This window comes from Aulostomus chinensis, chromosome 2 (assembly GCF_037954235.1).
Source record: "Aulostomus chinensis isolate RoL2024-O1b breed Wild chromosome 2, RoL_Achi_v1.0, whole genome shotgun sequence".
Lineage (NCBI taxonomy): Eukaryota > Metazoa > Chordata > Actinopteri > Syngnathiformes > Aulostomidae > Aulostomus > Aulostomus chinensis.
Genome location: NC_141321.1, coordinates 16,510,847 through 16,536,924, shown reverse-complemented (window position 1 = coordinate 16,536,924; position 26,078 = coordinate 16,510,847). Strand labels below are relative to the sequence as shown.

The 26,078-nt window shown below is 40.1% G+C and overlaps 1 protein-coding gene across 1 annotated transcript in view; it reads right to left on the bottom strand.

Annotated features, from left to right (window-relative positions):
* Window positions 1-16,983: 16,983 nt before the first annotated feature.
* Window positions 16,984-26,078, bottom strand: part of gpc5a (glypican 5a) — a 119,244-nt gene continuing 110,149 nt past the window's right edge. The window contains exon 9 of the mRNA XM_086194275.1: window positions 16,984-18,559. Coding sequence (XP_086050401.1) covers window positions 18,399-18,559 — 161 coding nt within the window. The 3' untranslated portion in view covers window positions 16,984-18,398. The remainder of the gene's footprint in view (window positions 18,560-26,078) is intronic.

Genomic DNA, 26,078 nt, shown 5'->3' with positions numbered 1-26,078 from the left:
ATAGACACATGAATGGGTTTGATTAAATTCTCTGAAAAGCAGCATCAGGATGAAACTTTAGCAGCTGGTTCTTTTCACCATGTTGCTGCAGATGTAAATGTTCAGCTTGTAGCTGCAGTGGATGCTCAATATTTGGCGGCAACAATGTAGACAATGATCAACTTAACTGGGTAGGACCTGCGTTTCGTATCAACTGATCACATATTTGCAGTTGATTTCTGTATCAAATAATAATTTGGTTTGAAATATTCATTTTTAAACATAAACTAGTTTTCTAAGTCATTATTTCTTCATTGCTTCCATACAGTTTTAAAATCTTTAGCTGTTCACCCGTTAGTGAGCAGCGTTTCCCCAATATCGGCTGACATAGGCCACAATTCATCCAAAAAATTTTATTTTATGTGTTTAACAGTTAAAAGATTGTTTAGGGAAGTTAAATCATTTCAAATAATGTTCCTATAAGGTGAAATGTTTTCTAAGTAAAGCGGTTTTAAAACCAATATTGTATGTAATATTCTTAGAACAAAGAACCTATAGCTGAGTCTGTGGTCCCGTTGGTTTTCTTGTTTTTCGGCGGTATGTTTATCCTTGTCTTGTTTAATTAGATTTCGATGAAAGACTCTGGATTTCCCAGTTCAGATTGAGCTGCTATATAAACACATTTACCTTGTCTTGCCTGTCAGTTTTTTAACTCCATCACATTCTGCGATGCAGCAGAATCCCTGGCAGGCAGAGACAAAAATCTTATTGCATTGCCACATCCATTACATCTCAGTAGCTCCCCCAAACATCAATTTATTCATTTTCACATGACAACATCAATGGGGACAACACGAAACTGCTTCACATCTAAACTAGAATTATTCATTATAATCTCTCTTTCTGTCTGTACAATTATTTATGTGCTTCAATAATGGATAAAGTAGTGTGAAAGGGCCAAACTCCAGATGAAATACAAAAAGTTAAAAAGACAGAGCTGAGCTTTTCTATGGGATCGACTTGATAATGTTGGATTGCTCCTGGCAAAGCCCCCATGACAGTAAAAAGAAATAATTCTGCTTGGCTGTAGTGCTGTTGAAATTAAGCCTGAGAACTGCAGCTGTACCATCTGATCAGCTGGCACAGTTGCAGAAAAGTTGAATGAACTCATTTGTTCGACTGTTTATTTTTGCAATCTTAGGATTTGAATAACTTTCTCACAACTAAGCAGTTAAGAATGCCACCATTGAGATGTGTATATTCTGTTTCAGCTAATAGCTGCTAAAGCATAAAGGTCCTAATATTGATCTATGAGATGCCTCTCTGCATTTTTCTCAACACAATCAAGCTGCTGAACAACAACGGTTTGGGAGGCAGCTCCCTGCTAATGGGAGCAAGCTAGCATGGCTCAGCTTCTTCAGCTAAAGTTACATCTGAGACAAAAGGGGGGAACAGCCTGAACTACGGACATTGTTATCATGAAATAACAAGCTGCTGATATTTAAGCAGCACAACCGCTGATTGGCTGCTTCAGAAGTGGTCGGTGCTTTAGATTTAATCACTTATTTGCTCAAATATCCATCAAATAAAGTAAATAAGCACACAGAAGAAATCGGGAGATGATGCTGTTGAACTCACAAATGTATAAACAAAGCCTCTTGACTCGCAACTTTGGAAGACTGATATGATTTTTGCTTTCAAAGCAAAATTGTCAAGTCCAAACACATGATGTGTTTGTGTTCCAAATAATTACTGTAAGATTAACTGGGTTTTTTTTACTTTTTATTTTACAATTGTACTGAAAACACACAAATAATAACTTCATGTGTATTTACAGTAGCAAGATTTTGAAACAAACTTGGAGGTGAAGCAGAATGTGAATGTTGATGTAAATGTGAGGCAGGAAAGTTTCCTTTTGAATGCAAATTTTCTCAGGATTGCAGATGCACAAAGGGATTATGGACTTTGGTCCACAGTTTTAGTTTTAATTTTAGTGTAGTTTGATTTCAGTAATGAGCTTCCTTACGTGGAATTTCAAAACAAAGGTCCTGCATGTACTTGTTGACCTTTGGAACTTATTCCTAATGACTTTCTTGGCAAATTTAGATGACCAATCAGCAAGGGAATGCAGAAAATTTGCCCTGCATTTTGAGTCCAAGCACCATTTTGTAGTAATGTACAGTTAACAACTCAAACTTGAGTCTTTCCTTTGTTTGCACCTGTATTTGTTGGTAAAATGGGACATTCATGTTTCGAGACAGGCTGCAGTAATAAGTCACATAAAAGAAACGGAAGAAAGGGTTCATTTCTGCACAATACATAGGAAGCCAGAGGTCAACCAGCTTGTCCTTGGATGAAGACTGACAGCAGGCAAAAACAGCAGACAAGGATTGCCGCTTAAATGTTTCCAGGCAATAAAATATGTTAATTGTATTCATAATTGTATTCATTCATAATATAAAGTTGTACTCATTTTTAAAGATATCTTTATTATGTCTGGAGAATTACAACATGACAGAGGGAATAATCAAGAAGGGTGTGTGAGAGCTCGAGTTTTGTCTTCATGACAGGCACAAGCAGTGGTTATATACATACAGTAGCATTACAAGAACTTCCTCATCAAACACCACAGGAACCGATGAGAACAAATGCCTTTTAATTGTCCTTCACAAGTCATGGAACTGAATGTTGCTTCTGAAAGTAGGGTGCTGACTGTAAATATGAAGGTCTGAGGACATTGTTAATGGATTCTCTGATGACACATTTCATCTTGGCACTGATTGTAATTGCTTTTTACATGACAAGTAATAGTGTGAGGGCTTTAGAGACCTTGAAGAAAAAAAAAAAATCCCCTGAAAATAGAGACCGATGAAATTAAACCTTGGTTTTCAATTTACACTCCCACATGAGTTAAGCAATTAAATGGATTTAACCTCGTACTGTGTAATAAGACATAAATAAGTTTCAAAGTGAGTCCCAAGTATCATATTTTCTGTCTGAATAAAGTTTATTCTTCTTTATGTTCTACTTTGCATTTTCTCCTACTAAACTATAAAAAAAAAACCCAGCACAGAGCACATCAGCTTGGGTTCTGGTTGCTGTGATATTGATGTGACCTTGGTCAGCAGCGTTTATTTGACATTGAATTTAACTTAAAATAAACACAAACTATGTGTTGTATGTCTCTGCCACTCCAGTTGCTGTTAACAGTCATGTTTTTCCAGACACATAATATACAGTCATGCAGACTTTGAAAAAGAAAACAGAACGAGCTGCCTCATGGGTGTTGGGGGGGCTGGGTCACTGTTTAGTGTGTGTTTTTACTGTTTTTAGTGCTGCTAATGGCTAAGGCATAATAGGGTCTTCGCCTGAAGTACCTTCAGGCTCAGGCCCTAATTATTTAAAGGACATTGAATATGGCCAGAAAAGTTTTTTTTTTTTTATTTTCTGAATATTTTGTCACAATAAATTAGACCTCTGATCTTTCAGCAATGAAATATCAACACTTCTATTAAACACCAGAAATGTGATTTGTGCTGTCACCTTGATCTTTGACCTTTGACCACCCATGTGTTCTCACTTCATCCTTAAGTCTGATCATACTGTGTGTGCCAAAATTTAAGGACATTTCGTCACAGCATTCCTGAGATTTTGCTTTCAAGTGAGGTGACAGTGACGTTGACCTATGACCATAAAAATCTTACATCCTTCAGTCCCAGTGGACCTTTGTGCAAAATTAAAGTATCTCAAGTCATTCCTGAGATAGTGCACTGATGATGGAGGCATTAAATAAAAGTGTCTTTTTAAAACACTACATTTCTTTGTAGTTTTGCCAAAATGAAAAATAATCCTGTGTTATTTTCATCTGAATCCCAAGAGTAAAAGTGTACTCTTGTCAAGGTTTTAAGCCTTTTACAATCAAATTATTCATGCGAAGACGCTTTTTTTGTACTCTTTGGTGCTTTAGAGGCTTTAAAACAAATTCTCCCGCTATATTCCTCTCCCTGTCTCACTCTACTGCCTCTCTCTCTCTCTGGATTTAGGATAAAGACTGAATTACACAGCAGAACAGTCCTCGATAGCGGAGACAGAGATTACCCTCCCTGATCTTTCTACAGACAAAAAAATAGTTCAGTGCAAAACCCTTCCTGAGGGCCTCACCAACTCCATACTGACAGACTGCACATTAGCATGCATCAGAGGAGAGAAAAAAACACGGATTTATCCCTTTTGACCCACCACTTGACAGAGGAAGCAACTGAACCCATGCAGCGGATGTTCGGGCTGTCACAACACCATCAGTGCCATGGAGAAGAAAAAAAAAAACAGCAACAAGGGCTGCGCATATTGCCATGTCAAAAGCATTTGCTTTCTGTTCCAACAGGTACAGCGTGATCCCTCTTTTTCAACTGACAAGAGAAAAATACAAAGCCTTAGCCAACAAATGCAGCCCAGATTTGTTGGCTCTGAATGCTCCACTGGTGTTCAGCCTTTAGTTGGATATGTTCCTGGATGGAGTAGTAGTGTGAAAATCCCAGACCTTTAGAAGTGATTGTTAGCAAAGTTTAACGAGCTGATGAGACACACAAGTACCATAATGAGCAATGAATGCCAGGTAGACAGACAGGAAAAACACCCACAGTTCCATATGCTAATATAAAACCGTCAGTTTAGGGTGAAGAGGGAGAACTGTGAGGAGGCAGGATACAAGAAACTGAAGTTCTTTATTGATCTAAATAAAACTAAAACAAAGCAGGTTAAGAAGAAAAAAAAGCAAGTATGGATGCAAAATGGGACGATGCAAGAAACATCAAGAGCTGATGCAGACATCCAAACTAAAATCAGCTCAACTAATGACACAACAAGAAACAGGTAATAGAACAGGAGGGTGACAAAGAGACTCAAGGAACAGGGCTGTGACTGAGGAAGACTAAAGCACTGACAAGACAAAGAAGATGCATGAAACAAAGATAGAATTATTAACCAAGTGAGGACACAAGAGGGGAAATGATTTCAAAATAAAACAGGAAGTGACAAGACACCCACGCAGGCACAAGGAGAACATGAAAACTCCACACAGAGAGATCCTGTGCTGGAGCCGGGATTCAAACACAGAACCTTCTTGCGGCGACAGTGCTGACCACGGTAGCACCGTGCCGCCCACACACTACACACACACTAAGTAAAATAAAGAAACACCACCAAGATCAGAACTAAAACAGGAAATAGTCAATAACACAAACTAAGGAGTTCAAAACTAAATGTTCATAAATAATATTACTACATATTCACGTGGTCAGGAGGGGACTGTAACATCATCATAGTGGTGAAATGCTTCAACCTCAGTCCAAAGCTCTTTAAAGCTCTGTTTTTATTTGCAGCTAAGTCCTACATTTCTTACAGGCCATATTTGGTTCAGTGCTTGCTTTATAAATTGTATTTTGTCGAGTAAATGGGTTCATTCAAGACTTGTGAAACTGGTAACTTTAACTATATACTGTTCATAATATCTTCCACATGTACAGTCTTGAACAAAACAAAATCATCTGCTCTTAAATGTGTGAAAGTTTCCAGTCATGTTTTAAATCATCTCAAATCACTCTTGTCATGCTTGTACAAAAAGTCTGTGCAGTATTCAAAAATCCCTATATTCATAAGTCAGTTTTATGAGAACTCCGTGCTCATTTGTGCCTTTAAAATAATCACAATATCAATGCTTGAAGCTAAAAATACCACATCCTCTCTATCCTCTCACATCAGTTTGATCATTTTTGGTGTTGAATGCAGTGGCAAAGTCATGTCGAACGTGCCATCCTAAATCCTGATCTACTGAGAGTCTCATTCACATAAGCTGCTGCTTCACTGCCTAATTAAGAAGCATGAATAATGTATCCGTTCGTGTCATAAATGGAACTGGCAGTACGCGAGGATGTGTCAGACCTCACTCAGGAACTGATGTTAAACGGGACACCCACCTTGCACTCGAGAAGTATGGGGAAAAAAATGGATGCTGATTTTAGGGGATGGGGGTTTGGGTGGGATGGTAGGTAGTGCAGGAATATAATAGAGGAGATTTAGGCATGACTTATGTGATCAGGAAATTTAAAATGTGGAAGCATAAGCTTGGCTTGTCGAGCAAATGGGTCAGTGGCCATGGGGATGGTGTGGTACAGTGGCAGCCATGTATGTGAGCTGTGATAAGTAGGTCAGTAAATAAAATGGAAGTCTTCCCCCGAAACATCATTGATAGGTGGTGCTGCTAAGACTGTAGCAGGAAAAGAAACATGGGCTTTGGCTCAAAGAAAGACCAAACTATTATGCCATGAACCTTTTATTATTAATTATGAGCTATTAAGGCACTAATACTTAGATTTTCACAGAAAGGTATAAGCAAAGAGGAGATTATTTAAATCCCTCACCACCAAACACCACAAAGCATTTTATGCTCTCTTGATTTTTCAAGAATAAGCAACAGCATGTCGGATTGTCTGTGCCAAATTAGCCTTCTGTTGTGTGAGACATTCCACAATATTGCCTTGCGTGGCCAAATGCCAGCTGACCTTGCATCAGCAGACATGTTCATCAGGGAGAAACGACCGCTTCCTGATGTTACTGGAATGCAGTCAAAGAAGGAATATTTAGTGATATACAGAATGTGTTAATGTCCTGTTTTTCAGTTCTTTGAAAATGGCAAATAACTCACTGTGCCATTTACATATATCTCAGATTTTCAATGGATGGATAAATAAAATATTTACATGCAAATAACAAATTTAAATGAAAACCTGAATAAATGAGTCGCGAAACACAGCAAATGCAGATGCTTATACACATGTGCTGCATGCTAAAATTAACGGATTAACAACACTGAGTGGCGTTCATAAATAGACACATCATACCTGGTTGAGCTCTGACTTCAAGATGGCAAAAACAAAAGATTTTAAAGTCATAAAGATGTTCAACCTGTTCTTGTTCCAGTAAAGCTGCCTTCAGATGATAAGAGATTTTAACACTTTCATTGCTGCAAGGTCAGCTGTAGAGTGGGGCGGTGCAGAGGCAAAGCATGGGTACATAACCACTACGCAAAGAGCTAAGTGACCTTCAGCACTGGATTTAGGGAGTTAATGAACTACTTGCATGGCGGCACAGTGGTGCAGTGGTTAGCACTGTCGCCTCACAGCAAGAAGGTTCTGGGTTCAAGCCCCGGCTCCAGCATGGGAGCTTCCTTCCACAGTCCAAAGACATAAAGAGGACGAGGCTGATTGATACTCTAAATTGACTGTAGGTGTGTCTATGAGTGTGAATGGTTGTCTGTCTCTATGTGTTGGTGTTGTGGTTAGCACAGTGAGAAGGTTCTGGCCAGGTAAGGCCTTCTGTGTGGAGTCTGAGTGTTCCCTCCACATCCGCCAGCTTCCTTCCTCAAGGTTAGGTGAATTTGAGATTTGAGTGCATGAGTGGAGTAGATCACTAAATCAGCCTATTATCATCTCAAAAACATTGCACGAATCAAAGGATTTCTCACTAAACAAGACATGGAAAAACTCGTCCCTGCATTTATTCTTAGTAGGCTCGATTATTGTAATGGTGTCTTTCCAGGTCTCAGTAAAAAATCAATCAAGCACCTGCAGCTCAACCAAAATGCTGCTGCCAGAGTCCTGACCAGCAGTAAGAACCATGGACCACATTACACCTGTCCTTAAATCACTGCACTGGCTCCCTGTGTGTCAAAGGACTGAGTTCAAAATCCTGTTACTGGTCTATAAGTCACTGAACGGGCTTGGGCCTCAATACATGTCAGAGCTGCTGGCTGGGTATGAAGCATCCAGACCCCTCAGGTCATCAGGGACGGGTCTACTCAGCGTCCCCGGGGTCAGAACCAAGCAGGGTGAAGCTGCTTTCAGCTTCTGTGGTCCACACCTGTGGAACAAACTCCCTGAACCTCTGAGGGGGGCACAAACTGTCAGCTCATTTAAATCAGGGCTGAAAACACTGCTGTTTACTGCAGCCTTCTTATAGTATTGATTTGGGATTGATGGATTGATTTAATATTGATTTGTCTGCTGTCAAATTGATCTTAAACTGTTTTATTGATTTTTAAATGACTTTTGAATATTTTAATTCACTTAATCAATTTTAAACTGTTTTTAACTTTCCTTTCTCTCTTTCCCTCTGTAAAGCACTATGAATTGCCCTGTGTATGAATGGTGCTGTACAAATAAGTTTGCCTTTGCCTTTAGATCACGGTTTAGGGTTGAGTCCTCAGTGTCTGACCTCAGCAGTGATTGTGCTGGTGCTGTTAAGCTTTGCAGAGTATTTTGCTTGCCCGGAGTTATTGTGAGCGATAACCTTTATGAAACATTATCAACCTTTTTAATGAAACATTCCTACTGTGATAAGAGTGAAACTGTGTTTTGACCTTCAGAGTGATCAGACTCAACTCAACACCTGAGGGAGATTTGGGGCCGGCGTGTTCTCAGCGCTCTTTACCATCATCAAACACTAAATGAGGGAATCTTTTTTGGCAATCATCCTTCCAGTTGAGTTCCAGAGACATGCAGAATATATGTCAAGGCATATTGAAGATGTTTTGATGGTTTGTGGTGGCCCAACAACTTACAAAGATACTCTATGTTGTTTTTCCCTTTGAGTTGTCACCAGTCTGGAGATACATATCTTATTTTTTCACCTCGTCAATGTTTTTATTTCATATCCCTCGCTGGTGTTTCTCGGCTCCCATTTAACTGTCCTAGGTTTTCTTTTGCAGGCAGCAGGTCCATGTGACACCATTGCAGTACATCAAATAATATTTTCATAAATGTGTTGACTCCTGCACACATGTCTTTTATTTATGGTTACTTATCCTCACAGCTGATCCCAGTTTTCAACCCATGGCCAATAAAACCAGCACTCATGACTCATATACCAACAAATCTGTCAAATGCCTTTTAAGTCAAGTTGGCAGATAAATAAAATAAAAATCACCTGTGGTCTTTTCTCACTTGGGGGCATTTTTTGGTGCGTCTGTAATCTTCTAAAAAACAAAAGTCAGCGACCCATAAAAAAGCCCCAAAAAAATGATAAAGCAATGTATTGTGAGGCTGAATTTCAGCATAGTAGGAGGATGCAAGAGAGAGAGGAGGCAAGTCAGGGTGATGAAAACAGGAGATGAGCAAGGAGGAAAGCCACAGTGGGAAGGGATGAGAGGATTTATTGTGAAACCTGTGCAGTACTCTTGCCTGATAATCTGAGAGCAGTTGGTGGTGGATATACAGAAGGAAAACACTATATTGATGGGACTGTTTACCTCTTCCTCTGAGGGGAAAGATGTGCTTGAACACAGAATTGAGAGAATGAGAAGTCACAGGCTGCATTCTCTAGGAGGTGTGTGTGTGTGTGTGTGTGTGTGTGTGTGTGTGTGTGTGTGTGTGTGTGTGTGTGTGTGTGTGTGTGTCCCTATAAAAGTTCTAGTGGGTGGCCAGTGGCTCTGTTTGCTGCTCATTTACACGATTCACTTGCGCTGTGGACGTTTTAAGTGAAATAAATGGATACTGAACAAATAAGTCACAAATACATGCAGCTTCCTGACACAACAGTTGGATCCAAGCTCTTCACTAAATTTTACATGTGATCATCAATACTGTCTGTGTATCTTAAACTGTGCAGATCGATAGCTGCATTTGACAGACCTGTTGGAATCACTATCACGGACGTCCTGTGTGTCTGATAAGATTTGTTCCACTCCTGTGTGTGTGTGAAGCAGACAGGTGTTAGGTTTGTGTGAGGGGGGAATTTAATGAAATGCTACGGACTTCAGACTTGCAAATAAGCTGCAGATGACTTCCTTGATTCCATGAAACAAGCTGGTTTCAGTCTTGTTTCTCCCTGCACTCCCTCCTCAAAACACTCTACAGTCATGCCAGCAGCTTTGTGGAGCTGTTGGTTAATTGATCGACATATGTTTTTGTTGTTGGGTGGTTAGCATTGCTGCCTCACAGCAACAAGGTTCTGGGTCCTTTCTATGTGGAGTGTGTTCTTCCTGTGGGTTCTCTCTGGGTACTGCCTCACCCAGACCAAAGACATGCAAGTTGTGTTGATTGCATTCGGTAAGAATAATCTGTCACTGAACTAACAAGGCCATTACTGAGTTACATAGGTTCTTCAATCACCTGCACGAGGAGCCGATAGGAAAAATAATCAAACAACCAAGTCTTATGTTACGTTGTTCGACAATTGTGGGGATCTGAATTGAATAATTAATAAATAGTTAATCAAAAATTAGGAAACAGGTTAAAAAAAAATTCAGAAAAATGCAAAAGTAATGTAACAAGTGGGGAGTAAGAAACTCCAATCCACAGAAGTGATAAAGTAAGTGATTTATTGTTTTCATATTTTGTAATACATTATTCTTTGTTTTTAATTCGAAGACTGCAGATAACAACTCCTGAACTAGATGTCCAGCAGGTGCAATGTTAACCGTCTTCACAACCTTTAAGTAAATTAGCATTTGAATATTTTACACTGAAGCACAAGTACATCCCTGCAGCAGATGGGAATGTCAGGTTTTCTGGTTTTGAATAATAAACCAAAGTATTGGACAGATGAATAAATCTGGCCTGAGGTCTCTAGATCACACATGAGAGGGAATCAACCATCCATTAATGTGTGTCACAGGAATCCATGCAGCAGTTGCTTAGGCATTTTAAGCACAATATAATGGTGGCATCGGAGGAACGTAAATAACGCTCAGCCTTTGAGAAACGTTTATATTTCTTTCAAATTTCATTTGTGTATCGAGGCATCACCAGAACCAAAACACTAAGATGGCTGAAAATAGTACAATAAATTAAATGAAAAATAGAACTCTGAACTTTAGTATACATTCAGTAGCTGTTGTTGTTGTTCACATATGACAAAAAAAAACACACAATAAAGCCTTGCAAACAACTTTTTCATAAAGTTAGCGACAGACAGGTTATTTCATTGTAAATGACATTGGATTGTAAAATGATTTATAACCTTGACTCACTCACAAGCTCATCCTATTTTCCGAGTCAGAGCGACTATAAGAATGATACAAAGCCCTGTCTGCTTCTGCGCTGTCATGATTAAAGCTCCCGTTGAAGGCGAGGCTAAACGGTAGCTGATGTCAAGGTCACACTAATAATTTGGAGAGAAACAGAAGCCTTGATAGGAGCATAAAATTAATCTCTGTATACATTTAAGCAGTGCTCAGCAGAATTTTCTTTAGAGGGTCCCAGGAGCTCTCCTTCAGTACGCAAAGATAAAAGACTGACACTATGGGAGGCTCTACCTCTGAGTAATTCTGAAGGCACCGAAGTGTATTGTAATTGGACACAATCCAGCACCAGTGAGAGCAATGAGCATTGTGAGGAACACCCAACTTCACCTTTAAAGTACTGGAGTTCATTAATAGGCCTCACACCATTTTTTTTTCTTGGTTGGGAGGTGAATTACTGTCCACAGTCCTCAATGACTTGTAATGAGAGGCTCAGAAGAGTTTATGAAACTGAATGTACGCTGCCCCATTATTTCAGAGAATACTGTATATGTAAAATCCTTTTGTGTGGTGGTGGGAACCATCCCTGTTTCAAGAGCGTCACCCGGCAGTTGCTGGTGGTTACAATAGTGGAAACACAAGAAAATTCTGCAGCAAAAGCATACTGCATTTCACATTGGTAATCCAACAACGTTTTCTTGAAAGAAAAGGGCCTTCACCGTAATCACCCACATAACTGAGAATGATGACCAATTTTCAGAATAAAAGAAAATCAATTCTGAAATTATAAAGTACCTCCACACTGCTCGTCCAGTGTAATCAAAGTGTTCTGAAGCCTCAACATGCCTAGTGGTTTTGAAACACATCACCGATTTATGTTTCTGGCCTCACAAAAGCATGATGTCATGCTTGGGAGATACAAGCTACAGTCAACAGAGAGGCTAAAAAATGTGGCGTCAGCAAGGAAGGAGATAAAAACTTGGATGACCCATAATTTCCTTCTATTAAACTCTGATAAAACTGAAGTCATTGTCCTGTGCCCAAAACATCTTAGAGACACCCTATCTAATGAGATAGGTACCCTGGAAGGTATCACCTTGGCCCCCAGCACGACCGTAAGGAACCTAGGAGTTCTCTTTGATCAGGATCTGTCCTTTAATGCCCACGTTAAGCAAATTTCTAGGACTGCTTTCTTTCATTTACGAAACTTTGCTAGGATCAGACACATCCTGTCTCAAAAAGATGCAGAAAAACTAGTCCATGCCTTTGTCACTTCCAGGCTGGATTACTGCAATTCCCTCCTATCAGGCTGCACCAGTGGGTCCCTAAAGACTCTCCAGCTGGTCCAAAATGCTGCTGCCCGCATGTTGATGAGAACTAGTAGAAGAGACCATGTCTCTCCTGTACTGGCTTCTCTGCATTGGCTCCCTATCAAATTTAGAACAGAATTCAAAATTCTCCTTCTAACATACAAACTCCTCAACAGTCAGGCTCCTTCATACCTGACAGAGCTCCTAGTCCCCTATTATCCAGCCAGAACCCTTCGCTCCCAGGATGCCAGGTTACCGGTGGTTCCTAGAGTTTCTAAAAGTAGAATGGGAGCCAGAGCCTTCAGCTATCAGGCTCCCCTCCTGTGGAACTGTCTCCCAGTTTTGGTCCGGGATGCAGACACCCTCTCGACCTTTCAGAGCAGACTAAAGACCTTCCTTTTTGATCAGGCTTATAGTTAGGGCTGCTTAGGCTGGCCCTTAGATATGCTGCTATAGGCTTAGGCTGCTGGGGGATCTCCCATGGTGCACTGGGCTTCTCTTTCCTCATCTCTTTCCTCTCTGTCCTCCTATATGTGTCATACATAAATCACACTCATATGTGTTACTAACTCGTCTTCTTCTCTGGAGCCTTCAGGCTCCCCTTATCCCAGATCCCGGGTGCTGCTGGAGGAGGCTGCAGACCTGAGGACGCACAAGCTGCCACCCGTAGCTCCACCTGCTCACGTCCCCGTCTGTCCATCAGTCTCTTCCTTTCTCTCTCTCTTTCTCTCTGTCCCACTCTTTCCTTCTGCATATCTGTCTTCCTCCATTATCTGTCTTTGTCTCTGCCCCGCTCTCCGGCTCGCTTTCCCCCCAACTGGTCAAAGCAGAAGGCCGTCCCCATTGAGCCTGGATCTGCTCGACGTTCCTGCCTGTTAAAAGGAAGGTTTTCGTCGCCACTGTTGCAGGATGTGCTTGCTGATGGAGAACTGTTGGGTGTAAATTCATTGAAGGAGTGTGGTACCAGACCTGCTCTACCTGTAAAGAGTCAAGAGATAACATTTGTTGTGATTTGGCGCTATAGAAATAAAATTGACTTGAAAAATTGACTAGTAATGTTTCTCTTGATTAACTCAGCATGCCGAGGCTTCGAGACACATGGATATGCAGCGGCGTGGTGGCACAGTCGTTAGTACTGCCGCCTCACAGCAAGAAGGTCTTGGGTTCGTGACTCGGCCATCCAAGGTCATTGTGGAGTTCTCCCTGTGTCTGTGTGGGTTCCCTCTGGGTGCTTCGCCCCCAACCCCACTATCAAAGACATATAGTGGAGGTTAATTACTCCTGACGGTGCTGCTGCTCAAGGTACTGGCAGAAGATCTGGAGTTGCTCCCTGAGCGCTGCACGCAGTCACTCACTGCTGTTGAGGATGGGTTGAATGCAGAGAGGAGACAAATGAAGACTTCTCTTTTTGCTTCACTAAACAGCATGGAGGAATTTTATGGTTTTATTGTGGTTCTTTTATTTTAGAAAATTGGCCACCATTCACTTGAATTGTTTGGGAGATTGCTGCAATGAGGTTGGGCACATAATGACTGAACTTTCATTTTTGGGTGAACTATCCCTTTGATGTGTGACACATCACAAAAACATTAGTTTTCAACAGTGAATGCCATTTTGAGAACTTTTTTACCTCTCTGAACTACAAAATGCTGCCCAGAGCACTGCATTGTTGAACTGTTGTGCGTCCACCACAAAAGGAGAGGTCCTGGACATTTCTGTGCAATTGCGATTTATTTTGACTCATTCTTGAAAATGATTTCAGCATTTGACCTGATAAGTGTCTATAACTGCTTTTGTCAGTCGATAACAAAATGGATCAATTTTACCAATTTTATGGTATTCAATTATTTTGAGGAGCCACTTGAAGCTGGAAAAACTTTATGCCATCTAAAAGTTTTCATTATCTTCTTCTGTAGCTCCCTAACAAGACACATTTTGATTTACATGTGGTTCTACGTATAAGAAACAGCTGATTTTCCAGCCAGAGCCATTTCTTTGATTGGGTTGGTGTAAGGTCGCTGGGTTTCAACACATGCAGGCCAGGTGACACATATAATGACAAGAAAGGTGTACATCAAAGAAAGTAAATGAGAGAGAAGATAACAAGGTGTCATAAAAGAAACAGGTGCTGCTGAGGGTTTATCTGGTTACTGCAGAGGAATTCAAGACTAAATCTGATTTTATCATTCTTTTTTTTTTCAGTCTTCTTTGCAACTGGATGTTAAATGTATGACCTCAAATGACAGAAATGTGATTGAATCTAGTAAAAGCAGCAAGTAAAGAAGGCTGCAGCTTCCCAAGGACTCCAAGTACCTGGAGGTCTAATTCAGCAGTGATGGTAGAGGGGATTTTGAAACCCAGCACCTGCTAAGGACTGTGAGAACAGTGTTAAGCTGTAAATAAAAGATAAAGCTCTGTTCTTGTTACAGTTCTCACCCATAGTCACATTTGGCCAGAAATGAAAGTCTTTTATTCAGAAGATGAATATGTAGCACAGCAGAGTGGCTTTGTGGTGCTCAAACCACTGAACCCACCATAAGGTGTTGCATTCTTCTTCTCTAAAAGAAACTAACCTCAGCAAAAACTGTGGATTTTTTTTGTCATTACAATGAAATAATCATTGTATAATCATATATATATATATATATGTGTGTGTGTGTGTGTGTGTGTGTGTGTGTATATATATGTATATATATATACATATATATACACATATATATATATATATATATTTGTTTTCCAATTTGAAATATAGATTTAAAGACACATTACACATCAAATGCTGGAAACGATAGAAAATGTTGTTTTACTGAAAAAGAAGTTGTTTTAAAGGATTCATAAAGCAGTCCTCAGCCAAGAGAGACAGAGGAGTTGGGCTGTAAAAAAACATCTTGATTTTTTTTTGTGATTGCTTGATGAAAACTAAACGGCCTGCTGGGACAGAAAAAGTGAATTTCCACTCATATTAGTACCAAATTTGTTAAAATGAGAGAAACTACAGTGTTTTATTTTCATAGTTTTGGTCATTATGCCGTTATGCACCTGCTAAAATCAGTGACTGTGGGAACTTTGATGTTTGTCTAAAAACACAATATAAAAACAGTCATTCTGGTAAGAATCCCTTAAACAGTTAAACAACAAATGAGTTGTTGCATCTGATACTCATCTTTGACATTTACCTTCATTTTCTCACTCAAAATAGCACCACGCTTGCCTGACAGTTCGCATTTGTTGTGTTCCTTCATGAGGTCCCTTCTTTCGCTGTTTTGCATTCTGACATCTCATATTATGGTGAGTCAAAGCTTGCTTGAACCAATAAAACAACTCAAATGTGCCAAAACTGCTGTCTTAATAGTACAACTTTTCCTGCATTCAAAGCTACCGTCAGAATCTACTTGCATCTATTACACAAATGTAAACCGTAACCCTGCTATTCATGAGGTTCTGTTTAAACCTGCAGGAGGACACCTGTCAGGATGTGTTTGCATATCACAGATGCTGCTGGCAGCATTGTAATAATCACATAAGAACCTTTTCCTCTAAGTAAAGAAGAACCAGCATAACCTGAGATCTATCTTTAGCCCCACGGCTCCGTCTGCGCCAGCTGGCTGTTATTACGGGAAGGACTTGACACTATTCTCTAATAGTGTCATTAAATCAGTTGCTCCAAAGGTGACGGTACCAACTTTTAATGGACCGCAAATGGTGTGGGGAATGAACTGTGAGTGTTTCAAGCTTAAACTAACAATTTCAACATCATTTTGATTATATTGTGAATAAAGTGAATGGGCCCACATTCATTCCTGCTTAGAGTTCCCAGACCTGGAGCAGCCCAATGCCATTTGAGTTGACCAGGCATGAAACTCCAGCTAGTGCTGCTTTCTAGACAAAAATTTGGAATCATCATCATCAGTATGAGACAGGGGCCGCACGGTGGTGCAGTGGTCAGCACTGTCACCTCACAGCAAGAAGGTTCCAGGTTCGAGTCCCAGCTCCAGCACAGGATCTTTCTGTGTGGAGTCTCCATGTTCTCCCTGTACCTGTGTGGGTTCTCTCTGGTACTCCAGCTTCCTCCCACAGTCCAAAGACATCAAGAGAGGACGAGGCTGATTGATACTCTAAATTGACTGTAGGTGTGACTGTGAGTGTGAATGGTTGTCTGTCTCTATGTGTTGGTGTTGTGGTTAGCACAGTGAGAAGGTTCTGGCCAGGTAAGGCCTTCTGTGTGAAGTCTGAACGTTCCCTCCACATCCGCCAGCTTCCTTCCACAAGGTTAGATGAATGTATGAATGTGAATTTGAGATTTTAGTGCATGAGTGTAGTAGATCACTAAAGAAAGGAAAGGCTCCAGCCCCCCCCCCCCCAACCCTCAACAGGATAAGCGGAAGATAATGGACGTATGGACTGTACCATTTGTGTGAAGATTTCTTGTCTGACTCGATAGGTTTTCTGGAGATTGACTCGCTCCAAATCAAATCTGGCACACTCCTGAGAGCATTTCTGAACGATAACATTTTGAGCTGGGATGTCCAGTGACCTCGGGGTTGTGGTTGAATCTCTATTCTCAAATAACTAAGACGCACTTCATAATATCTGTTGTATTAAAGGTAAAAATGACAAATGACAGCATTTTCTTGACATACTTTATGACAACTGGAGAAAGTGGATGATACCTTGGTGAGAAAAAATCTCAACTAGCATGTTATATTTGTAAGAGCAAAATACTTGTTAGGCATTTCAGCCATTACTTTAGAAGATGCATTTACCCTTTTGTTTTATTCATATCATACAGGAACATTATATAAGATACATCTGTCTGGACTCTTGGACATCTGGAGCCTGAATGGAATGTCTCATTTAATTTTCTTTGTAAATGAAAAGCATGAGTTTTTGGGGGCGGATGTGCCACTGTATCGTTTCAGCATCTCACTGCATCTAACAACTGCTCCCCCAGATATATGAGCCACTGTTAAGCAATTTCCTTTCTCAGCCATTGACCAAACATGCAAATGGGAAACAAATCATTTCCCCTTCCTCTGCAGGGAAACCTGCCAGCAAACCAGCAGCTGTATCCATTCAGGTAACAGGTATTAGCAATTGGATTCTTCCTTACCAGAGGCTGCAGGAGATATCAGCACCCATCCAGGCCTATGAAGCCAGAGTACGATTGAGTTTGAAAGATGATAATAGACTCCTGAGGAAACCAATCTATTTCTACAGAAGAAAGAAGAAATTCTTGATCACATGCCAACTCCTTCATGCCCCCATCCTCATCCTTTCACCATTTCTCTCAGCAGAAGCATTGCAGGTCAATTTGGCAGCTGAAACATAACAATTAAAATTGACTCTGGATGGTATGGCAGTTGTTTATCTTGTGGAAAATACGATGCTTCAACTTCTTCCTATCAGCAACATGTATAGGAACATACAGGACCCATTTGAGACGTTTCTGTAGAGTTTCAACTATTTGAGGTACAATTGTCAGCACTTCTGTATTAAAATGAGCTACTAAAAGCATCAATCATACATTTATTCACACTGAAAATGTTCTTTGATGTATGTAGGAATAATGGCACTGCACAAGCTGAAAAGGCTACTATATTTTTAATCAATATACTATAGACTCACTTAACTACTTGACTCTCCACCAGTTTTAGAAGGTGCAAAAATACAACCTAATTTGTGTAGATTGCATTACAGTGTCATATTCTGCTTATTCATATCTACAGATCATATATATTATGTGCATACATACAATTAAATTAAAATAAAATTTGTACAAAATACGCTTTAATTATTTTTGACATCAGCTGTTATAAATAAGTCATTATTAGTGTTAATAAATGCCAAGTTAGTGATACAAAATAATCTGCAGTTAGTATCCTCAAAGTAGATGAATATGCTCTCTTGGATAAACCCCAGAGTCTTGAACTCTCCACACAGCAACCTTGTGTCCTGCACAGTGTGGAAGTGCTGCTCCATTACTGGAGCTTCTGTTCTCCGCTGTCATTTTTACATTTCTTGATAAATAAGCTTGAAATCAAGTCTCCAAATTTAATGCTGCAAAAAAAAAAAAAAAAAAAAAGCAGCAGTTACAAGACCAGCAGCACGTGTAAACAAGGCAGCATGAAGACGACGGCGGATCCCGTCAAACTCGGGCTCCTTGATCTGCCCACCATTTCATCCCTGGCGGGTGGATGACGATGGTGGTGGTGGTGGTGGTGGCTGTGGTCACTGGTCGCATCTGGATTCACTAAATGGAGAGCAGAAAACAGCACTTCAGTCAAGAGGAGGTTACTGCTAAAAGATTATGTTAACTAAGGATTTAAGGAAATTTCTTCAATCCATCAACTGTTGATTCCATCGTTATGAACTAGCAGGTGATGGAGAAGCAGGGCTGGGCAGTTAAAGCGGTCCAGCACTCTGTGGTTAGCACGGCTTTCTCGGCTGCAGCTCACTTTTTGAACAGCCCTTGCCTCCATTCTTCGTAGCGTTTTTGAAGGAGTTAAGTGATGTGAGTTGTGATAGAATAAAACATGCTGGTTCCATTCAATTCAATTCATCAGATGTAGGAAACTTTTGTCGTCAAAGATACTTGGGAAGCATGTCAGTCTGAATAAATGTGCAGATTCCTTGGGTAATTTTCTCTGCCCATTTAGCATTGCAGCCCCTCTGTGCTAACACTGAGATGATGCTAGGTTGAGACAAGGAGCGTGCATCTGCGCTAACCAGGGATGGGGGCACAACATTTGGGTTGTTCTCATGTTGTACATAGTAACAGCTTTACAATGAACTTTAAAAGTGGTCCCACACCAAACTTCACCTTGACCTCTTCTTGTTACTTTAGCAGTGAGAAGCAGGGCATTTCCATTTCTCCTAAAACCAGTTAAATGTCAACCTGATGGTAAGACATCGCTGTGCTCCAACATAGTGAAATAACACTACGCAACACAGCCTCTTATCATCGATGAAATTTCAAGTCATTGACATAATTCTTAATGATCAGTTATTAAACATGGACTGTTTGTGCCCATCCCCAGTGTCAACTCCGTTTATAGAGCATTCTACATCTCTGGAGTTGACTTTGGTGATTCTCCACACACCTCTCACAGCTCTGTGCTCCAGCACAGCACATTAGGGAGTTTGTTAATTTTCTCCCACCCTACTTTTAGAGACGACCCCCCCCCCCCCCCCCCCCCCATTGTAACATAAGAGTGAAGCTGGTAAGTTGTGCAGAGATTGGACTAATTTTACCTAATTATTTGTTCTTCTTTTAATTGCTGTCAAGATGCGAGTTTGCCTTTGAGATGACACTAACAAGAAAAACCTTCTTCCTTCTTTTTTAAGACTTCACATTCAGGAAAATGTGACATTTAACTAAGAAGATCATGGAAGCTTTATGATCATATTTTTATACAGTAAGCTCAACTTCTCTGATTATTCAGGCTCAACACTAAATATTACACACCACAAGGTTAATTAATTTTTGGGTCCAATAGTTCTTTCCTATTACAGTATATTCTCCCACCATTTATGAACAGAAGAAATGCAACTAATACGCAGCTTTGCAAAAAATGATCCTGACTCCTAAGTTATATAAAAGGTTGTTAACCACAAAATTATAAACAAAACCTTACTTAACTGTAGCATTTATGGCATTATAATTTTTTGCTCATGAAAAATGAGCAGTATTATTTCATGGTGTTGATATTTCACCCCTCGTCACTTCATTATTTCCATTTCCATTTGTTTTTATTCAGCCCAGTCCAAAACACCACAGGCATGTATTTCTATGTGTGCCTTCTCAATGTATAAACTTAAATGATGCAAAATCATCTAAAATATCCTATTTGCAATATTTGATGATTTGGCTGATGTGACGGGCTTCATAAACAGAACTGTAGTTTGTTCCCACCTACTCCAATATGAAGGCTCTTTTGTTCAGTTGTCTTCGTTTCTCCTGCCTGTTGTACATTTTTGCATTATTTGACTCATTTTCATCCAATCAATCAATTAGAGTAAAACGAAGGGAATTCTCATATTGACAAAAATCTCAATAGTCTCCATTTTTGCATACAGATGAATTGTTGTTTTTGTTTTGTTTTTTAACAGAACAGAGAATACCCGAATGACTGTCTGCATGGCGCTTCATTAAATTCAGTCCGACTGCTAATACTGCAGAGACAAGGAGAAAAGGATTATGTTGTATGGATGGAAACTGCCAAGGAAAATGAGTGTTTGTTTTGTAGGTAAACCTCTACACCTCTTGTTAGAAGGCATATTCAGACTGTACAGTACAGTGGATGCTTGTAAAGGGAAACTTCTAAAATGGCTTCTTTGCATCAGGTTAAACACCACATTTGTTTTTGTTATCTTATATTTTTCTGTATCTGTTTACTTCAGCCACCTTCCTGCATGTAGAGGATGATGAGTAGAATGTCTGACTACTAAACTTTGGATTTCTTTTAACATCGGTCAGCAGGTTCATGATGCATTCAATTGCGTTCATATATTATTAATTTGATTCAGCTATCGTCCCTGTAAAATACAGGGACATCCACAGGATTCGTACATTCAGCATAAAATGAAAAAGTGCAGCGTTCCCTTTCTGCAGACTGCCAGGTCTGTGTTTGTGCTGCGATATCGAACATATGTAAATCTGTCCTGAGTCTTTATGAGTAGCATCCTTGTGCCAAAAACACCACAGGTTGGTGGGAAAGGAATCTAAGTTTGTCTTGCTATAAAAAGAGGACATCAAGGTTCTACGGTTATTTATGAACGACAGAAAAACTTTCCTACAACCGTCACATTATCCAAAGTAAATGGTAAGGACTCCAACACCCATTTCTGTGCTTTTGAAATGTCATTTCAGCAGCAACAGAAATCAGTTCAGACAACTTCACCACATCAGCTGTCAATACCCATCTTGCTGTTTACATCTCTTTGGAGGTGTCGAGCTTCAAGGGGGGATTCATTCCTGCTGATGTTACTTCAGGACTCCCTGGACTCCATCTAAGTTCATCCCCACAGAGACGAGGGGAGGTTGAACTCCAACACATGACCAGCAGCTCCTGAAATTTCAAGTTTTTTTAGATGGGCTCAGGGGTGGTAAATCTGTTGTGGTGGAGGATTACTCAAACCCAGACTTTTTCAGAGACTATAATGGTTGGGTTATCAAACTTCATCTGGCAGAAAAAATAGGACCATCTGCAGAAACCATTTCTACACTCAAATCTACAAAAGAACCTGTGATTCTTTTCCCCTGTGGAAGAACCCACATCAATTACTCTTTTCTGGTTAGGCTGTTTCTAATCTAATCATTTGCAATAATTTCTTACATGCATATCGAAGCGAAGTAAAATCTGGTCAACTGGACGTAAGTTTAAAACTTACGTCCAGTTGACCAGATTTTACTTCGCTTCGATCTACGATGACCTGGATGAATGAGAACCTACACAGACTTCTTACATGCAGATTTTGCCGCAATGAAATAAACTGTCACAGCAGATATAAAACATTTATTACCTAAATATGTGATTTTGGTCTGAAAGTAGAATTCTATTGATTGGCGAGCAGAGAGTCCCCAGTACGGCGGTTTGAAGGTTCACAGCTCACAGATAGTCCCTCTGAATCTGTACCTGCTGAACTTCAACGGCTCAATCGATTCCTCTTATTGAAGCATCAAGGTCTCCAAAATGACAACAAGCTGTAGACAGTGTAGTCTTTCTGATGAATAGATTCTGAAGCCACTCTTTATCTTCACTACACAGGAAATATCAAGTCATTTAAGCCCCTAAGAATCATAAACAGGAAGATCTATTCAATGACAGTGGAAACTGTGGGCATGTGGTCTAACCACACAATTCATATAACACGTGACTACACAATTTTGTGAAAGAAATCAGTTCTCGTTATAGCTACGGTGAGAGAGCTTTGTTTAAAAAATGATATACTATATCAAGAGAAAGCAGCGAGTCACTTTGTTGATTTAGATGATTGTAAGTTCAGAGTCTCAGTACTCAACCACTACATCATCATAAATATATTGATCACTGCTCATAACTGCTGCTGTACATGCAGTATGAGTCATATTTGTTGATAATGACATTATAGCACACAGCAAGGTTTAATACGGTGATGAAGCTACAGGCAGCCAGACTTGCAGTTGCTCTTGACTCTCCAGAACACTACAGAGAGTTCCAGCTCAATAAGCAATTCATGCAGGTGCCTGTGATTTGGCTGCCATTCAGTTCCATATCTACAGTAAATAATAGTGACCTGGACTCTGCTACTAGTTTTTTCTTCAGATTCACAAGTCAACATGTCAAAAAAAGCAAGGATGACGATCAAAAGTTATCGGCTGCTATTATGGATGCCAAGCCAGCTCCATCACGCCACTGGGTCCCTCCACTGTGAGGGCTGACTAACCAGAACGCTCCCCTGTTAGTCCCTTGTGGAGCCCTCGGCCACCATCCTCCTGACGGCAACCATCCACCAGGTCACATCAGCGTTGACAATGACAGGTTGGACACCTGAGCAGAAGTACCGTTCATCTCGGCCAGTGGCTTTTGCCTTCGCTGAGACACTTTGTGGTGATATCTTCTTCCCCTAACCACTGGCAGTGAAGGTGCACCCATGATCACTCTATCCCTCCGGCAAAGGATGAATACAAAAGTGGCAGATCAAGGAAGGCTACACTCACAGAATCTGCAGTTACAATGTGTATCCAACGTTAAGTCTGCTGCTGGTTCAACATGTTACATTTAGCTTGATACTGTCAGTAAGTGCTTATGGGTAAGTGTTTGTAATTATTATTATCAGAGTTTACTGCATTAGGAGAACGTCTGTGTCTGTGAATAAAGCAGTGATAGCAGTGAGGAAAGCTCCACCGACAGCTTTGAGAAATAGATTGCTGAATATACATGATTAGATATTTATATACAATATTTGACAAGAAATCACATGACGTTGAGGTCTGAGCCCAGAGATATTTTCATATCAGTAGCAAAATCAACGAAAGGCCTAAATCCAAGAATTATCAGCTATCTAGAAGTGTTGGCTGTGCAGCAGATGGACAGAAAAACAAGGAGGACATCAAATCAACTTCAGCATCTCTAAAATACCAATTTTACACGCAAACTCAGACATACATACATTATTTCTTCAGACTGACCATATCACAGCTACTAAAACCCTCCACCATTTCTAAATCTTCTGGTTATATGTAAGGTCTTTTTATGAAATAACATAAAGATCTATAAATGGAGTCACAAGCACAATGTAAGAGCCCCATAGAGCAAACATGGTTTTTGTGCAACTGAAGTGCTTCAGTCGATGGCAAATTTATTCTGAAGGTAGAAAACATTTTTTTAAATATGTTTGTAAAAAAGTGCAGTAATGACATGTTCTAGTGAACCCACAGCTGAGAGGTTAAGGTGTTTGACAAGGTTGACTGGACAATGGTACTGGGTCTAAAGAGAGACATAGGTCAGAGAGAGAGGCTTACAGCTGAGGTGAAATCAATAGAAGCTGATTCCTGAGGACTTGGACCAACAAGGATCAATATCACACTAACTGCATCAGGAAAAACACCTAACAATTGAAGTGATGGAAAGTTCCTTTTGTGTGACTGTAAGGGAACCAGCATCTATACCAGCGTATCTACATCTCAGGATGGTCATTATAAAGCCTAAATGTGTCAAACTTCATCAGGTCTACTGTTGCTATTATTAAAAAAAGAGCATCTTCGGGGGGAGGGGTGTCAGATCATCCTCCAACCCTTACTGATAATGAGCCAACAACTTTTGCTGATAATGAGCCAAGAACCTACAGTCAAACAGGATATTATGTTGTAAACATGGATTTTGTGCATGTGTGTGAATAGGCTTTTGTTTTTAGAAGTACACAAGTAAATTGTGGAAAAGCTCCACAGCTTCAGCTTGCTGAAGACTCCTGCCGGGGGCAGAGGCTTCACCACCCTTTAACCACATTGATTTCTGTGTTATTTGACAATGTTATTAGACTGCTGCTGCCAGAAATAAACCTGAGAACTGAACCCTGGAGAAGTCATGGAGAATTATTTTCAGTCTGCAGTGAACAAGTTAAGTTAGAGGATTACACCGGCCTTATATTGAAATTAAGCCAGCGATACCATTTTCTAATCCTTCTTTTACGAGGCATTTCAATATTAAAGTGTATGTTTGTGTGTAGGATTTTGTGTATGTGTTTGTGTGTGTATGTGGGTGTTTGTGTTGAAGTAAAATATGTTGTGAAAGTATGTTTGTGGGAAGTGTGTCCTCAAAGTCTCCTTGCATCCCCCTCCCCCTTAGCTCCCTTTGCATCATTACCTATTCACATATAGAGGCTTGTCTTGGGATTGTGCCACCGCCGCCTTCTTAAACAAAACAAAAAAAAAAACAGGAAACAAAAAAGACCAAGATGTAGCAACAGCTACTTTCCAAAAGTGGATGATGGCTTTTTGTCACAACAAAATAAAAAAAGAGAAGAGAAGAAAGTGGGGAGAATCAGAGCTGCTACAGCCTGGGAATCTATTAGCTTTTAGAGGTGTGAGTGACACACAAAAGAAACTGAGGAACACTCGCAGATGTTTGATAATTCACACCACAAATCCAAATCATGTTCAGTGCAAACTCCTGCTGTTTATCAGGACTAACATGCTAACAGAAGCAGCCTAGTTATAACATTACTCTAACTTAGAGGAAGCATGGTAATGTACATTGTTTTATTTATTTATTTTTTACAAGATATGAATGGATTTTGACAGACAAAAGGGGGCTTAGATTCTACGTTCAATTTTGACAATATCTAAAAGTTTGGGAAAGTCTCAACAAAGGCAACATTGTGTCCAGTCAAAGTCAAGATATCCAAAACCCAACCCTAACCATACGATGTTGTATAAATTCAATGAAACTACGCATGCACACTACATTTGATAGCAGGGGAACATATGAGCTTCTCTAAGACTCACTCAGTTTATTAACTCTGACAAGGAAAATTGTGAGTTCTGCTTTTATCCAAAAATGTTGGAGGGGTGTATAATGAAAATTCGAATTCCCAAAATTTGCAAGGAAAAAGTAGGTCAGATGTATAATTATACTAATAACTACATTCCTACATGTTGTAATAATAAACACACAGTCAGAGATGCCTCTCCATGACTTTCCCACAGCTGAGGAAACTCTTCATGAGCGTGCATTCTCCAAATTGTCTCTCTACACACAGAGACTCCAACAAGTAATCTACCATTGTAAGTATTTACTCACATTAAATAAATATCTATGTGATTTGATACAACATAAACATGTATTCAGGGGCGGCGTGGCTCAGAGGTAGAGTGACCGTCTAGCAACCTAAGGGTTGCTGGTTCGATCCTCACTTCCCCCTGTGACGAAGTGTCCTTGAGCAAGATACTGGACCCTTACATGCTCCTGATGGCCCTGTGACGGACTGGTGACCTGTACCCGCCTCTCACCCAATGTCAGCTGGGATAGGCTCAAGTCCCCCCCCCCCACCCCCCATAAGTGGTATAGAAAATGAATGGATGGATGAACATGTATTCAATTAAATCAATATTAACCAAAACATATTTTTCTCTTACAATCTAAACGGAACCAATCAAATATTCTGCTATTTGCAATGATAATTTCAATATTTGTTTCCAAATTTTCAGGCTTTTTTTTTTAAGTTATTGAAAAGGAAACTGCTATTTTCAAATTGATGATAATTTCCCAGTTTTTCATGACAGACCGAAT